This window comes from Pyxicephalus adspersus, chromosome 6, assembly GCF_032062135.1.
Source record: "Pyxicephalus adspersus chromosome 6, UCB_Pads_2.0, whole genome shotgun sequence".
Classification (NCBI taxonomy): domain Eukaryota; kingdom Metazoa; phylum Chordata; class Amphibia; order Anura; family Pyxicephalidae; genus Pyxicephalus; species Pyxicephalus adspersus.
In genome coordinates, this window is record NC_092863.1 from 49,383,457 (window position 1) to 49,401,017 (window position 17,561).

Genomic DNA, 17,561 nt, shown 5'->3' on the forward strand with positions numbered 1-17,561 from the left:
CATTTGATGTTCTTGCTTGGCTTAGAGGATTCCATGAAAACATTTTAACCATATTAGACAGTTCATTGAGTCCCACAGCTGTAATTCACACTTAGAGAAAGCTATCAGAATAACCACAAAGGAAAACTGGGCCTGCGTTCTGCTGGAATGGAAAAAAAGTACCCAGATTAAAACAAATTCACTACCCTAACTGAAGCATCAAGCCATTCAAGGCACAAAGACTGCCCAATAACCTGAGAGTAATAAGGGTTTTCAAGTGGCTCAATTTTTTCTCTTCTGAAAATAATTCACACAAACACAAAGCATTTCTTTACAAAACTTTCTTAGAAAATAAAAGAAAAAAAAAATGGGAAAAAGTTCAAATCAAAGATACAATCTCATACACCAAATTTTCACATTTATGATTTGCATCTTGGTTCTTTGGAAGGGTGCAAGAAAAGTTACAGAAAACCTTGGACCCTTTTTCACGAAGTCCTGATGGTTACTTCAAAAAGAAGTTACTGTGCAAGCAGAAAGCCCCTAGTTCGCAGCAGGGCACCTGCAATTATTACTGCTGATAACACTGGACACCACTCATTGCTAAAGTTCCCATCAAAGATTAAATTTAAACAAAAAGTGTGCATGTGTGTATGTGGTTGGGGGACATTTAAACCAAAAGGACCTAAATCTACTGCTTAAGATTTATTAGACTACAACCCGTGTCATTACATTGTTTCTCCAATTGAAGACAGGGAAGATGTAGATCACTAATGACTGACCAATGATTTTTGCGATACCTAAACTTACTCTGTACAGAAAAAAAAAATACACAATTGTAGAATGTTACATGTATTAGAATGCACTTATATAAATTACACTTTAAAATGACCATTTGTGGTACTGTAAACAGATAAAGAATTTAAAAGTTTTAGGGTTAGTAAATAATAAAGAAACAATGCTGTTATCCATCCAATGTTACAAGCAATGAGTTGTTTTCCCTCTTAGCAGTAAAAAGCTTAATATCTCAATACATGATTTTAGATCTATAAAAATGTCCCAACTGTAGAATAATTCACGTTCATATAAAAATAGTTAAGATGCCCAAATTCTCTAATATTTTTAAACCTGATTAAGAGTGTCCTCTATGAAATCAAGAGGCTGTGGATGACATCTAGAGTTTTTTTTTTTTTTTGCAGTTTCACCCACAAAGGCAACAAATGTGAAACCTGTTATTCCAGTTATGGCTTTTATCCCTACTGTGGTTGGTCAGTAGATAGGGTTGAACACCCATTGTGTGATTATTTAAACATGTATTTATCATGCACACACACTGTTGCTTTCCAATACATGTACATTAAAGTGTAATGTAAGCCTGGTAATTACATTGATTTGTGCTACGTGGATAGTGAATCTAATTTGTTCATACAGTAAATAGTTATGTTATTTAGGTTCTGCCACCAGTGTCCACTACTCCTCCACTTTACTGAATATTTATACACATTAAAAACAGACAATATGTATATGGACCTAAAGTGAGCCGATTCATGGTGAAGCTCAACAAGATCATAGCAGGCTTGGAATCTGGTCTGGTACTTTGACAATTATCTTGCATGATACATTAGATCCTAAGTACCAGCAAATTTGAGCAAACATTAAATTAATCAAGTCTTTCTGGGAAAATTGATTCCTGTAAAAAATAAATGTTTTTTTTTTTTTTTTATTTGTGAGTCCAGTCATATGAAAGATTGATAAATCTTGAAGTCCAATGCATCAGTTACTTTTGTGAGACACCCAGGATCAATCCACAAAAAGGCATTGTGCAAAAGATGGCTTATGTCTTATATACCCTTCAACTGGGTTTTGTGGGAGCTTTAATTCTGACAGTCTGGGTTCGTACTTGCAGCTTTGCCTGTTGACTCTGGGCTTCTGCTGTGCTGGATACAGGTGCAGTAGTCTGACTTGCAGAAGCCTGAAGCTGTTGTGAAGCAGAAGCTGCTATCACTTGCTGCTGTAAAAGCTTCTGTTGCACCACATGGGCTGCAGCTGTGCCTGCTGGTATCACCTGGACCTGCTGTGGACCTGCAGCTGTAGCCTGGGTCAAAGTCACAGTCTGTGGCTGAATCTGTGGCATAAAATTATTTAGGTTTAATAAACATTAAAAAAAAAAAAAAACAATATTAGAATTAGGCAAATATTTTTTAACCAAGTGATAAATGCACATAATTTCTCCACTTTAACTTGTACCTCCACTTTTGTAGAGCATAAAAGCAAACAGTTTCATTTCCCTGCACCGTCCACAAGCATATCAGATGACTTTCAGTAAAACCATATATGCACATAAATAGTTATTTTATTTTGCCTCATAAGGGAATACTAAAAGTTCACTATGTACACCCTTTAAATCAAATCCTGTCTCATTACAAATATTGCACACCACCATGTCTCGAAAAAGCCAATTGGTAAGATAAGCAAATAAGAAGTTACTCGTAACCTTATGGGGGTACCAAAGAGTCATTACGATGGGCCAAACTGTCTAAAAACAAAACAATTATAACCTGGACATTCCAAAAATGTGAACATTAGGAAAAAGAATAAAGCATTTGCTGAATAAATATAGCATATAAAGATTAAGCAAACATTTGGAAATATTTCTTTAGTCTGATGACATGCTCTTGGTAAGAGTTGATTCTGTATCACAATATTTTTTTTTTTGCATATTTTTAAAATTGGATCTGTGGATCCTGTATTTAAAAAGGTACATTCCCTAAATACCACTTCAATTTCAGGATTACCTGTTGTGAGGCTGACACCACCTGCTGAAGAGTAGCAATTGCAGCTTGTTGCTGAACCACCTGAGGGAGTTTGGCAACCTTAAAAAAAAATAAATAAATAAATAAATAAATAAAATAAAAAATAATTAAACAAGGAAAACTAAAACCTGCTAAGTGAAAGAGAACATATTTTTACTTCCATGTTAATATAAAGTTTGCAATGTTTCCATGTTGATATTAAACAGTTCAGTTTTTTTGGGAAAGCAAATTATTTTTCTTTGTGATGCTGCAACTGAGTGTTGTACATTTAAGACATTATATATTACAGTCTTTAAGAACCTATCCTTAGTACTCTGTTACATTAAAGTTAATGCTTCTTGAACATTATCAGGTATACGTTTAAGTTTCTTGAAGTTAAGCAGTGTTACATTCTTTAGGTTATTTTATTATAAAAGTGGAAGTGTGGAGTTTTGGGATTTAAATGGATGGCCACATAAACAATGTAAAATAGTGCCAAGTTTAAAGTGTTCATATTAGTACCTGTACCTAATGGCCAAAAATCTATTCAGAGCTGCTCGCAGACTTTTACAAACTAAAGATGCTTTAAAGAGAATATATGCTGTAATCAATAAATTTATATATGTACCTATTTTTCTTTTAATAATCGAAGAACAAAAAAGGAAAAAGGCTAACCACATTTAGAGCTTACATATGGTTCTCTTTGCTCAGGAAGGCAACAAGAGCACCAGATGTATTGCACCTTTTCATGGGTTTTACTATTTTTGGTTATAGCTTATCAAACAATTCTTTAACATATGAGTTGGTTCTATTGGACTGTTGATACTGGTCTCCAAATCCTCAGGGAACATACCTGTATCTGAGCTTGCACTTGCTGTGTTCCAGGTGCCTTCTGTGCCTGAGTAAGGGAGGTTGTTAGGAACTGAGTTTTAATGGCTGGCTGGTTGGTATAAGTGACTTTTTGCTGCTGGGATGCAGAGGATACTTGAGGTGTGGTTATCTGAAGGGAGAGGTAAGGCTGAGCATTAAAAGCCCAGGGAAAAAGCAGATAGGAAGAGATAAACGTGATCACCAATTAACAACTTAAAACCACAAAAATTACAGAAATAATAAACAAAAAAATACCAATTGTTAGTGGAAGTCAATTTAATGAACAACTTAATATTGTAAAATAATATTTATGCATCTAAGATTCTAAAAATGTTACAAATAATACAAACCCAGGAATGCCAAACATACATACATCAGCAAACCCAACCCATTTCCATCTGCTTAGGTACGCTGCACCATAATTTAAGGTCAAAATATGTCTAACAGAGAAGTTACATACCTTCTGTTGCCCTATAGTAGCCTGAGTCTGGAGAGTTTTTTGCTGTTGCTGCTGTGTAGTATGGTGTTGCTTCAGCTTCAATAAGGGTTGAACATGTAAAGGCTGAGCCATAACAGTCTGTCCACCTAAACAACATAAGAACGTTCTGTTTATGTTACCCGATGCAGTAGCAGCATACAAATTCAAGATGTCTCTGGAATTTTTTTATTATATATTGAAAACCAAGACAGAAAAGTATATTTACTACCAGTTATTTTCTACTAGGGGAACAGAATTAAGTAATGGTAGTATTTGTTTAAAAAAAAAAAAATCTCACCTAATAAGGAACACATTAAGTCTTATACTTTCAGTACATCCAAAAGCAGCCCAACCACTATACAAGCACTTGGAACTAAATACTAAATATACATACAATAGTTTCCATTAAACTATTTTACCTGCAGCCTTCTGGGGCTGATTGATAGAAACACTGATTCCTGCCATGGTAACAGGAAGGGTTGTAACACCTCCAGAAACAACAGCCGAGACCACAGGTGGTTTTGCCAAAGCAACTTGGGCTGTCTGCCCTGGCTGAGCTTGGATCTGTCCTTGAGCCTGCAACTTGATAGAAAGACAAAAGTTAATAAACATTCAACAGAGAAAATAGTAGCACACCGCAGGTTTGTCTGACTAGTTTATTTCATACCAAGCGAGTCACTTGTAGATTTGCCACTGTGGCTCCAGTAAGGACAGGTCCTCCTCGAGAAGCAGTCACAGTTGCCAGCTGCTGTGTTTGCTGTGGCTGAACTTGTACTTGTGCTGTGGTACCTGACAATGTTCCTGTCTGAGCCACTTGCTGAGAAAGTTGCAATTTCTGTTTCTGCAACTTCATTAACTGTTCCTGCCAAATAAAATAGACATTCGGGAATGTAATCCCCTCTACAAAGATTTGAAGCACAACTAATGCTAATAAGATGTAATGGAACAGACTCTCAACTATATGCAAGGTTGTATATAGTGAACATAAAATATGCAAAAAAAAAAAAAAAAATATAGCACAAATTTACACATTTGTAATGAAAGAACCATTTTCCAATTCTGTGGTAGTGATTAAAAAAAAAACTACTTCATGCTAAATTAAGAGTCAAAGAAAACTCAAATTTTCTACCAAGCAAAACTATATTTTTTTCTGAAACACTTTCAATATTGAAGCCATTTTGAGATTTTTTTTTCATATTCATATATTTTTCTAGTACACTGGAACTTACCGAAGATATCTTGGCAACGGCCTTAATTTGCCCTGGAGACTGTGCTTGGGCCTGTATCTGAGGTACTTGCACCTGAGCAGTAGGCTGTTGCCGAAGCAGCTGAAACTGAGCTTGGGTTATGGTTTTGCCGGCTATCTGAACACCAGGAGTAGTGGAGGCTGAAAAAGGTGACAGATGAGCTCAGAATGAAAGAAGGCAAGAATAAATTTAACAAAAAATATACAAAGCATTCAGTATGCTACCTGTTGTTACTTGGGTCACAATGGCTCTTGCTTGAGTCTGGACAGGAGTTAAATTGGTAGATACCACAGTCCCTGCACTCACAGCTCGAACTCCTGGACTAGTTGCTATAGTCACCATTTCTGTGGGTGCGGTGGGTGTTGTAGCCGTCCTCTGTTGAACCAACTGAGCAGGGGTGGCTCCAGCAGACTAACGAAAGGAGGGAAAATTTTTTATAAGGTAACAAGCTGATCAAGTGTTGAAGTATAGTATATATTTGATGTGTAATTCTTTACATGTCAATGTATTGCTTAATAGGAGAACATAATTAGGCAGCTTTGATCATAATTTCTACCTTTGTTACGCATAAATACAGTGCAAAAAAAACCCGCAAACCCTGCCCATGACCACTTGTTAATTGAGAATTGAACTGTAGTGAAAATCTTTGTCGTGTTCATTGGCACATCTGTAGCAGACCTGTTTAAATCAGTCCCAGTTGCCTGCACAGAATGATAGGCAGCTGGGCAGACACTGTAAAAAACACTTATTTTATCCAAAAATTATCTCATGCATGTACTGAAGTTTGCTTATGTAATTTTGAAGGAATATTACAAGATTATCAAACACAACTTACCGAAACTGCACCAGTTACCACTGGAGACACCAGTCGCTTGTTGATGGGTTGGAAGGTTGCAGATGGAACGCCTGCTACTCCTGACACTGTGTTTACAAGGACATTTGCAGTAACTGTTCCTGAAAAATTTTTTAAAAAGTGCTAACCATACTTCACAGACGTAAATTTGAAACATCACTTCTTTTATAGCAGTTTAGCACTACCAAATTAATCAATGTATTAGACTTTTGGTGTAAATGACTTTTGAGTGACTATCATTTTAAAAAACAAATAATATTGCTGACAATAGGAATAAAGTGCAGGTAAAAAATTGCTCCAACACTTCCATTTTATGACTGAGCGTAATTTTTTACACATTTTTATTCCAAACATGTAGTATGAAGTATACTATAGTACTTAATTATTAAGACTAAATTCACAATGGTGCAGAATGTTAACCATGGCAGATCACCACAATACTTGACACATTTCCCATCACATGTTATTTTTAATTACTTGACAAAAAGGCCTACTTGTGAACATTCAAGGAACTTATCTTTACCAAGCACATAGAATGCATGGGGTACACACAATTTTTTTAAAAAATTGTACATTTTTTAGAGTTTTATATAATAAACAACATTAACACATCACACAATTTTTTACATCCATATTAGTTTTTGATTTAGAGTACTGTCTGCTTTATTCTACTCTACATTCATAGATGGAAACATGCACCAAAACAACGAGAGATGAGACATCATACACAAACAAGTAAAAGTTACAATGAATATACACTCACCTGTAGCTATAGATGTTCCTGGTACTGCAGCCTTAATGGTGCCAGTCTGCAAAAACAAGGCATTCCAGTTACACCAGTCCAAATTAAAATGTAAATGGGACATGTATGCGTTTAACAGCACATCAAATGCCTGCTGTAATTTTTTACAGGCAGTTTAACTGTTCACATATACGTAAAATGTTTATGTGCTAATTTTCTGAACATGTTTAACTTACAATTAGCGCTGGAGTGGTTATGGGTGTTGTACCAGTATTGGGATTCTTGGCTGCAGGTTGCTGCTGAACTACAACTTGTGCCTGAGTAACTGTAGAAGTAGGAGTCTGAGCTTGTGCTGCCTGTACAGTTGCCGACTGGGTTGGTTGCTGTCCATTTTGTTGAGGTTGCTGTGGCAATGGACCAGATTGCTGCTGGGCTCTGACCTGCTCTAAAGCCTTAAAATCAGCATGGTAAAAGGTTTCAATTTATTACAAACTGTGAAGACATGTGCATCCTTAATAATAAACAAATATACAGTATGGCAATAACCCACCTTCTTTTCTTTGGCTATACGGTCTGCACGTAATGAAGCTACCTGAATTGGTGGTAATGGCTTGTCATAATTAATGCCACTAGACAAAAAAAAATGTAAAAAAAGAAACATTAATTTTTTATATGTGTTATATCTTTTAATCTGTTAACAATAATTTTTTAAATATTACCTCTCTGCAAGGACTGATGCATGCTTGGGATTTTTCTGGAATGGATTCATGCCCAGTCTGAAATGTATAATAATAATATTACTGACATGGAACATTTGAAATATTAATTACAAAGACACTAAAACCTAGATTCCTAGGGCTCAATTCATAAAACAGGAAATCAGACATTACCTCAAACATTCCCTGATGGAAATCCATTATCACTATTGAAACACATGGATCTGCAAGATTCCCACAAGGGAATGTCTGATTCCGTTTTATAAGAAGAACCCCTAGTGTTTTTCAAGAGGTGAAAAGATGTTTGGTCTTTAAATGCTTTGTGTAAAAGGTTACATGTTATATAGCTGAAAATAATAATGATGAAAATAAAAATGAAAAAATAAAATAGAAATGTGATAAACTAAAAACTCGCCATTTGTGTTCATAATACCTTGCCCTAAAAGGGCATTTATATGACGCAAACATATTAAAATTTTAGTTCTAACAAAAAACATTAATGGATATTTATCTCACTGTCTCACTTACAGAGGTTTAATAGGTGCACTTCTCTTTCCAGCTGTCATTTTCATCAGATCAAAGCGAGTGGCATACAACTGCAAGTGTGATTGTCCCTCGTCTTGTGCATAAATTTGGCTTGTCCTTAGGGGTTTATTCTTCAGAAAAGAAATTAACATAAAAATGAACAGGCTGTCATCAATGCAATCAAAAGAAAAACTTTAAAAAGAAGCAAAGGGCTACAAGGGAAGCAATACAGTGGCAAGCTTTTGTAATATTCTGTATTTCTTAGCAGCAATATACAACAGTAATTTATTTTTTATTTTGTTGCATACAATTTAAATTTGTCAAGTATTTTTTTTCAATTATGTAAACTTCACATTAACTTTAGACTATGTATTAGGTTAGGCAAAAGTTGTATTACTATAAATATTTTGGAACATACCTTAAACACATTTTCTGACTTCTTCTTTGGGCTTGCATCAAAAAGCAACTGCAAAAAAAAAAAAAAAAAAAAAAAAAAAAAACACTTGAAAGCAAGCCCAATTTAATAATCAGCTGCATGTAACAGGTAGACATGCCCCTGGAAAGCTGAAATTACATCTCTGAATTGTTTCAAATTGCTTTACTAAGTAAAATACAAATTTGTTTACCATGTACAAATACAAATTTGTTTACTAGTACAAATTAGAGTAAAAAAAAAAAATAATAGATTGCACTTCAAATACACACCACCAATCCTTAGATTTCCCCTTTATATATAAAGTAATGACAACACTGAATGGAATCATATAGAGCAGCGGTCGCCAACCGGTGGTCTGTGAGAAAATTTGTCCCGGGCAGGAGAGACCACGGACTGCGTCCCCCGTACAAATCCCAGGCTCCGGGAAATGGGCAAGCATTTTCCCTGGACACAACACGCCCAATCTCCCATCACAGGCTCAGATCTGCAATGGAAAAGTGGGCTGAATTTTGTCATGATGACGTCCCTACAGGGGGTTTCTTCCCCTTTGATTAACACCTGGCTCCCCGCGTATGCGCGGTCAGGAGCCAGATTTTTAGTGGTCCTCGGGACTGAAAAGGTTGGCGACCACTGATATAGAGCACTTACTTTTCCTTCCTCTCTTGGAATGATGACATTTTCATACCGGGTGCGGCACTGCTTGGATGAACGGTAGATCCGACTGCAAGAGTTCACAACGTCGCTTACCAAATCCCAATTTGGTGTATGAGCAGGGGACACAACAGAGAGGTTGAGAGGAAGCTCCAACAGCTGCTTCACAGCCTGCAGAATCGTATTATGGCAGAGTTTACATAACACAATGTAAAAGGTAAATTGCTTTCCTTCAGCACAAAAATAAAATCACCCAAGCTACCATTTAAGGAAAAGACATTTTCTAAGGGTAAGGCAAAATAATGACTTTCAGCAAGTCACTAAGTTATTATTATTAAAGGAACATTACTGAAAAGCTGAAAATTAGTATTACATAATACTTTACCAGCTGTACCATTACGGTTATTTTGGCTTTATGTGTTACCAAATGGACACCTTACATGTATAAACCTATACAATGCAAAAGGCTAATTCATTGTTTAGAAAAGCCCTTATGATGCTATAGATTGTTTAGAAGAGCCCTTATGCTATATTGATGGGTGTGTTTCTAGGTACAGTATGTACTAACCTGAAAAAGTTCTAACAACTACGTACAACATAATTATTTCAAGTATTACTCAAAAGTGTCAGACATAACTAGGTAACAAGCATTTTTTAGGAGGCCAGCCATGGCAGTCCCTGTATTTCCTACCACCAGGAGGCATATTTTAATAACCACTAAAGGACAATGAACATAATCTGATCCTACAGATGATATTGTGACCATATTTTAAACAGGGTAAGCAGTGACCTTACAAAACGAAAACAGGCTAAAATGTGTAATCTATCCAAGAGATTCTGCTGTATGGAGTACAAGCTGCCTCACCTGGAGCAGTGCCCAGTCCTCACTAATTAGCCACTCAGGATTGTCTGGTCCAGTCTCCATTACTGGTTTTATGAGGGTTGGCAGAGGTTTTGCGAATTGTGTCTGCTGTTTCAGGAGAATGTTCTTTTTTTGCTCTTTCCCTTCTTTGCGTATCTTAAGTGGATTTGGAGCAGCTCTGTCAAAGAGGGAGCGAGGTGGTACAACAGCTTCTCCATGTCGCATCTTTTTCTTTCTGCCAGCGGCTGTAAAATAAAAAGAGCCGTTTAAAAAACAATATGCATCCTAAATCTAAACAGTGTAATACATGCATAATGAAGACTTTACATTTGCAGCCAACTGGAACTTACCTGCTGGATCAGTTTTATGCCTCTTGCGTTCCTTCCTCACATAGACAGGGGGAAGTTTAGATTCTGGGATAGGGTTAGTATCATACATCAAACACATCACAGAATCAATATAGATATCATTTTCATCTTGAGGAGGTGTAGGTGGAGTCCATATCTAAAAAATAGATAGTTACATTAGTAAGGCCTGGCACTTCACCATGTGTTAAGAAATAGTCAAATTATGTATGAAACAAAAAAAAAACTCACTGGCATTATTTCTGTTTGGCCTTCTTGGTCATCATAAATGAAATCCTAATATAGAGAGAAAAAAACATATTAATAATCAGATGTGGACGTCATGAAAGTTAACAATTACATGTATTCTTTAAAAATAAAGATTTCATACGCTATACCTAACTCAAACGCAAGTGCACATCTTGTTAAATGTAGTGTAGATTACCGGGCCTCTACATTTTTTATTAGTACCGTATTTTCCGGCGTATAAGACGACTGGACGTATAAGACGACCCCCAGCTTTTATAGTTAAAATATAGAGTTTGCTACAAAACAGCAACAAAGAAATGTTTTACTTTAAATAATAGAATTGTCTACCGTTCTATGTAAAGTAGTCGCACAGCGCCACTTAGCGGCTGATTTGTAAATCACAATATTCTTTAAAAAGCATATAAATCTATACCGCATGGCTCACAGCGTTCCCCGAAGCTCTCTGACGGCTGACTCTTGCTAACCCGAGCCCAGGATCTTCTCCCCGTTCAGGGGATTGGTAAGTACCCGGCGTGTAAGACGACCCCCGACTTTGGCACAGGTTTTTCGGGGTTAAAAAGTCGTCTTACACGCCGGAAAATACGGTACTTGTAAAACTGTTTTGTACTTTTGTGCTGTTTGTTTAAATATGACACACATTTAAGGCTTCTTTTTATACAAAGTGTAAAAATACATAGAATGGATGGAAGTGATATTTATTTTAACAAATGCCAAAATAAAAACCATATATACTTTCATCTTTTTAAGATACTTGGTTCTGTACTCAAAATATTCACTTCTATTCAAAGTTTGCTCTACCAATATTACCATATTATAAGCATCTTCCCGTGTGTAGGTCAGTAGCAACTCTTTATCTTCAGCTTCCCATTCCATTCTTTCCTTTAATTCTTTCAAATGTTGTGAATCCCACTCCTTTTTAGCTGCATTAAGTTCCTCCTAGAAAAAAAAAAATAAATCAACTGGCACATTTGTCTTTTAATACCAGGTTTTTGTCTTCAAGGATTTGTTAGGGTCATGTCATAGTGGTTATCATGGTTGGATCACACTGATAGACACGGAGAGAGAACACATTAAATGCATGTGTTGCTCTCTTACTGGTTTAGAGGAGCAATATGGCCATCTACCCCTTGGCAATTTAGGTTTTGGAGCATTTTGTCAGCAAGACAACAAATTCCAGCAAGATTGTGACACATACAAATAAGGAATGTGCTTTTCTAGTAATCCAATCAATTCAAATTTTCGCTAAACGACAGAATCAGTAAGCTCTACAGAATACAAGTAAACAAAGACAAACTATGCTCATAATGCATTTAAAAAGGATTGATGGTCTGGTATATAGTGTAAGACAGCCGACACTAAGTAAAGGCTATAAAAAATCGTTATGAAGCATTCCACCTCTTAAATATGTCTAATGGCCTTATTTTTACAGGCCTTCAGACATGGCCAACAGTGTTGAGGGATCTTGGAAGAAAAATTTTCTCCAGTCCTTTTTTTGCCCTCACAAAACTATTTTATGCATTACATTTTTTTTTTTTTAATATTATTCTCGACTTAGCAATGATGTTAACTTAATGTTTCAAATTAAAATGAAAACGAATACCTCAATATATCCAGGATGGTCACTGCTACCTCGAACATGAAACAGTTCCAAGTAATGAAGAGCATATTTTTCTATAGGTGTTAACTAGAAAGAAGAAAGGGAATGCAAAAGCACAGAAATGTAAAACTAAAAATGTAGAAGTATAAAAAGCTACACAGACCATAAAACACACAGCTTCTTACTTGCTGCATAAGGTCAGACAATTCCTGAAGCTGTGGGGGATTCTGGGTCTCCATAAGCTCAGAGTCACTAGAAGGGAAAATTCCAGCATTGGGTTTTGGTCCATCATGTTCTTCGTGTTCAGTATATTCAGCGATGTACTCCTCTTGTGCCAACTCAATTTTCCCCAATGCCTGCAAAACAGTATTAGGAGGATTTAAAAGAGCAGTAAACATTTTAATAAAATAATAACTTAGTTAAATCCAGTGATTAACAAGGCTTTGCTTATACACAGTTAAGTTATCATTGCATGCAAACACAAAGTAAAATGTATACTTTTCCTGCTTCCCACGATACCAGGGACAAAGAAATAAGAAAAACCATCACCGAAAACTTTTCAAATACTGACACTTCTGGAAGTACAGATCTCCTGGTCCTTTCACTGATCCCTATGTTACTAAAGAACAAAAGTAGAGGCGCAGTGTTTGTCAGGAGTAGCAAACTGAAAGACTTGGGGGCTGGCAATTAAAAGTTGTCAGTTGCTTAAGAGTATTTAGGCGGCTATTTCATGATGTTGCAGAGATGTCGATAGCAAAGAAAGAGTGTTTTACTTTTTCTTTGCAGGCACAGTGATTTTAGGAATATAGTTGCTTTAATTAGGACAGTACAGATAAGGCCTTTCAATAAAACACACAAACTAATAAAATATGATAGATTATGTACAAACTAAATAAGAATCATGCACTTTCTAACAAGTGTTAGAAAAGCTAAACAGGCTAAGCAAGAAAATACTAGTGTAACAATTTTTGCCTCCATCCCAATGATCATACCTCTACAAATGGTTTTGCAACTTTGGCTGTAATGATGTCAGAAGGGGAAGGTTCCTGAGAGAGCAAGACAAACTCTTCAGCTTTCACTCTGAACCCAGAATCATCATGTGGAGAACAAACTTCAAAGAGTTCCTGGATAGTTTGCTGAAAGAGAATAATAAAGAGCATAAGTCATATATTGTGGAGGATTTAGGAGAGCTCCATCCTTAAAGGACAAACATAGTAGTCATTATCAGGGTTCGCATTGTGGAGACCCTTGTCTTGATCTGTCCAACCTCAAGTTTGGGTACTTTTGAATGCAATATTTGTAAACAATGCTCTTGGCTAAATGATTTATTAAATCTCAGTGTAATTGTTTTTTTAATTGTAAAAATAAAAAAATTCAGAAAGCGCATCTACCAGCGAGTTTATTATACAATACAATTATTATTGGGAAAATGTCAACACCTATCAGTTACTATGTGGCTACACATCACAATTATGACAGTTACATCATAAGGTTCCTTGCATTAGATAAGAATACATGACGACCCCATGGTGTGGATATTGCCCAATGCTTTTACAAAAGGAATCTGTGAACATGCTACCGTTTCCTGGTTTGAATAATATTTCAACTTCAGTTTCTTTTTCTAAAGTCAGGACAAAATTGATATGCTCCTATATTTTACTCTATTTGTTGGATGTTTTGCTTGTTCATTTTTATATCTGTTCCCAATCGAATATTAATGTAATCATAGATATAATCAATCGTTATTTATAAAATTTACACCTGCTATTCCTTTTAAATTATGTTTATTTTATCACTATTATCATAAACATTGTTTCTTTATGCTGTATAAAGCTTTTTATATTTTGACTATTTAATAAAATTTTTAAAACCATCTGTTAAAATGAATTTCCCAAATAAACTGAATATGTACTATCTATGAATATGTTTATGTATCTATCAACTTAGAATTAATTTTTTATGGTTTATTAAGCCTAGGGTCATGTAGTGGTATGGTATAGTAATTATATTTTGGTTTGTTTAAACCTACTTCTTTATACATTGTCCTGTTTTTAGATAAATTTGTCCACCCATATATAACCACGGTGAGGACTGGGTATCACTGCAATAGTTACATTACTCCATAGTTCTCCCCAGAGGTTTTTAGCCAGTTGCTCCGCCCGGCTGATTTGAATACCCTGCCCAGCTCTCATCTTCGGATGCACGGATCTCAGTGAGGCTGCTCTGTGCTCTGTGTCATCCGTTCAGCGGATTGCACACAGCTCAGCCTTCATGTGAAGGAGACACCCCATCTCATAGCACAAGCTCTGCCTGTGAAATGTATCCACCTTCAGCTCTGTGTGAATTCTGCATCCTCACAGCTCTGTTTGTACAAACCTCCATATCTCCTAAACTGTATGTCACAATGACCTGTAATGACCTGTAATAGATACTAGTTATTACAATTTCAGCCCCCCAGCTTTAAAGAATTTCAAGATATCGGGGTCACAAATGTAAAAAGTTATGAAAATTGAACTTTGGGGTTGCTGAGGAAAGTACAACTAGGAGTCCTAAATTGAAAGTTGGGGACCCCGGAGCCACTAACATACCAAGAAGCATTGGGGTGGGGCCCCTAAATATATACTTACCTGTCAGAAATCTATACCTATAAAACTACTGTCTGCTTCTCTTCTTTGAAGCCCAATTTCTGAGAGTGGGGGTACAAAACTGAAAATATAGGTGCAAGTGGCAGGCACATTCTCCCCTTACAATTTCATTACTACAGCATCATTACAACATAAAACACTCTGCCCATCAAAGTGGGTTTCCCTGCCCTGTTATACATTCCTGTCCACTTATCTAACATTCTGAACTTCAATCGGGGAATGGGAAGATTTGTAAGAAACCAAAAATATAGGTACAAGTGGGGAACATCTGTGACTAACATCCCCTAAAACTTCATCACTATGGTATCATTAGAAAATGAACTCTGCCCACTACATTTTATTGAGGTTGAGGTACTGGAAGGTTACAGTCATGTGTAACAAGGAAGTGCATTTTGATGGACAGTATTTTTTTTTTAATGTTGTAATGATGCCATGGTGATGAAAGGTGATAGCCACACGTGTCTCCCATTTCCTCCTATATTTTTGTTTCCCTGCACCTCTTAATTCTGGAGAAATTGGGGTTTGAGGTAAGATGCAGACAGATATGTGTAACAAAGCAGGCAGCACATTTTGCTAGGTAGAGATTTATATTCTCATAACGCCATGGTAATTACATTTTAAAAAGGTTTAGCCACAAGTGTCCCCCACTTGCACTTACAGTTTCAGTTTCCTATGCCTCCATGTGTACCTTAAAAATTTCAAGTTAATACAACGAATGGTTTAGGAGATCTGAAGGTTTGAACACAGCGAGTTGTTAGGCTGCAGAATATGACAAGCAGCTTTTACACTCACATAGCGATCACACTGCGCTGCCGATGACATTACACACTGCGGATAAACGTCACAAACTGTTTTTATATAGAATATGGGCAGTGATGAGACGGGGTCACTGGCTGTCTTGTTCCCATCTGATATCACATGCATGATGCTATTAAAGCATCGCCACATTTTTAACATTATATTGTGCGTTTTTTTGTTTTTACACTTTTGTGGAGAGGACCTCTCCCCTTCAGTCTTCACTTACATTTCGGTAAAGACCGAAGGGGAAACCCGCAGTCTCCTGGGATATTTGTGTCACATATACCAAGAGGCTCTGCACTGCTCCTTGTGTGCATTTACCTTCAGAGGATTTCTTATAATGTAAAAAAAAGTTTTCAATCTAATGCATGCGCAGTGCAAGGCAGCATTGGACGTACAAGTGAGCATTAGAGAGAAGGTGGAAGCGGAGCCAGCATGGGCCTGCTGGGCCAATTTTGTAAAAGAATCAAGTGAAAAAAAAAAATGCTTTCACAAAAGTTTACTTTAACTAAATATAGACACAGGAGCACATCTGAAGTTAGGCTGAATTCACATCGGCAGTAAGGTTACATTTGCTCATTCCTCATGCCAGGAACCACTGAGCACTAAATTTGCCGTGTTTTGCCACACCCCCTTTTTTACCACCCGGCTACAGCTTCCTACCACCCGGCTGAAAAAAATTTCTAGGGGGAAAACACTGTTACTCTATCGATGCTAAAACATACTATTTATAGCTCTGAAAAAGACCAGTGATGCCTGTAATTCAGGCTTTGCCCCCATCAATCAATTTAATAGCATATCACACGACAAACATCTTTGCATTGCCTTCTGTGTACATTGTTGGGTAACTGACAGGTAATTCCAGCTTTTTTATTTCGCTTATACTTCTGCACAAAATACATCGAGTGACAATTTAAAACAGAATGCCGCTGGGTAATGGTATTTTCACAGAATCAATGTCTTTATAAGCCATGTGGCATAGGTTGCCTTTGTCAATTGTAAACAGTACTTTATTGCAAAAAAAAATTGAATAAAACTAAATATTTTAGTTTTATACACACAATTTACAGCTGAATTCCAGGCAGGAGTAATCACCTAATCGTTATCCATACCAGAATTTATTTAAATAACACAGTGTTGTAATTTGCGATTCCTCTACAGGAGAGCTCAGAGTTAGTTGTGCTGGCAGGAAAAGAATGAAGACAGAGACATGATATCATGATCACCCTGTTTCAGTTTTCATTCAGTCATGATCAGTCACAGGATGGAGGAAGGTACAACACCTTCAAAGTGTTACCCAAGGGGCGTGGCTTGCGCATGGCCGAGTGAAGAAGCAATCTGCTGAGCTCCGTACTGCTGACACTGTTCCAGTAATACTATTTCTCACCACGCCAGCCAAAACTCCTAAAACACATACCTCTAAAAAGAAAAATGCACCCAGTACCCAGCAAGGACTGTGAAATTCCGCTGTGAGCGACATTGCAGATTTTTTTCCTCAGATCTCCATATCACAGGGTGATACCCACGTGGCAGACGCGACAGACAAGTCCGCAGCATCGCCGCTTTCACACCACTCTAGTGCAGACTCTGAAACATCCTACTCACCCATCTCAGCTAGGGAACAAGGATCCCCCCCGCCTGCTTTGCAGGAAATAAGAGCTTCCCTCCATTCTATGCCTACCCTGTTTCCCCGATGATAAGACACGGTCTTATTTTTTTTTGAAGGCCAAAATATGCTCTAGGGCTTATTTTCAGGGGG

General features: G+C 36.8%; 1 protein-coding gene across 4 annotated transcripts in view; it reads right to left on the reverse strand.

Annotated features, from left to right (window-relative positions):
• Positions 1 to 304: 304 nt before the first annotated feature.
• The window catches only part of LOC140333802 (E1A-binding protein p400-like), a 47,536-nt gene continuing 30,279 nt past the window's right edge, over positions 305 to 17,561 (reverse strand). For 2 of the 4 annotated variants that reach the window (XM_072415715.1, XM_072415712.1), the window contains 23 exons: positions 13,352 to 13,495; positions 12,545 to 12,715; positions 12,363 to 12,446; positions 11,570 to 11,698; positions 10,745 to 10,789; positions 10,499 to 10,652; positions 10,152 to 10,393; positions 9,284 to 9,457; positions 8,618 to 8,665; positions 8,203 to 8,330; positions 7,678 to 7,734; positions 7,509 to 7,587; positions 7,195 to 7,410; positions 6,980 to 7,025; positions 6,199 to 6,317; positions 5,588 to 5,774; positions 5,346 to 5,503; positions 4,784 to 4,978; positions 4,536 to 4,698; positions 4,099 to 4,223; positions 3,622 to 3,786; positions 2,772 to 2,849; positions 305 to 2,101 (listed from right to left, as the gene is read on the reverse strand). In XM_072415715.1, the coding sequence (XP_072271816.1) occupies positions 1,829 to 2,101; positions 2,772 to 2,849; positions 3,622 to 3,786; positions 4,099 to 4,223; positions 4,536 to 4,698; positions 4,784 to 4,978; positions 5,346 to 5,503; positions 5,588 to 5,774; positions 6,199 to 6,317; positions 6,980 to 7,025; positions 7,195 to 7,410; positions 7,509 to 7,587; positions 7,678 to 7,734; positions 8,203 to 8,330; positions 8,618 to 8,665; positions 9,284 to 9,457; positions 10,152 to 10,393; positions 10,499 to 10,652; positions 10,745 to 10,789; positions 11,570 to 11,698; positions 12,363 to 12,446; positions 12,545 to 12,715; positions 13,352 to 13,495 (3,180 nt within the window). In that variant the 3' untranslated portion in view covers positions 305 to 1,828. The remainder of the gene's footprint in view (positions 2,102 to 2,771; positions 2,850 to 3,621; positions 3,787 to 4,098; positions 4,224 to 4,535; positions 4,699 to 4,783; positions 4,979 to 5,345; positions 5,504 to 5,587; positions 5,775 to 6,198; positions 6,318 to 6,979; positions 7,026 to 7,194; positions 7,411 to 7,508; positions 7,588 to 7,677; positions 7,735 to 8,202; positions 8,331 to 8,617; positions 8,666 to 9,283; positions 9,458 to 10,151; positions 10,394 to 10,498; positions 10,653 to 10,744; positions 10,790 to 11,569; positions 11,699 to 12,362; positions 12,447 to 12,544; positions 12,716 to 13,351; positions 13,496 to 17,561) is intronic. The other 2 variants (XM_072415714.1, XM_072415713.1) reach the window with 2 other exon arrangements.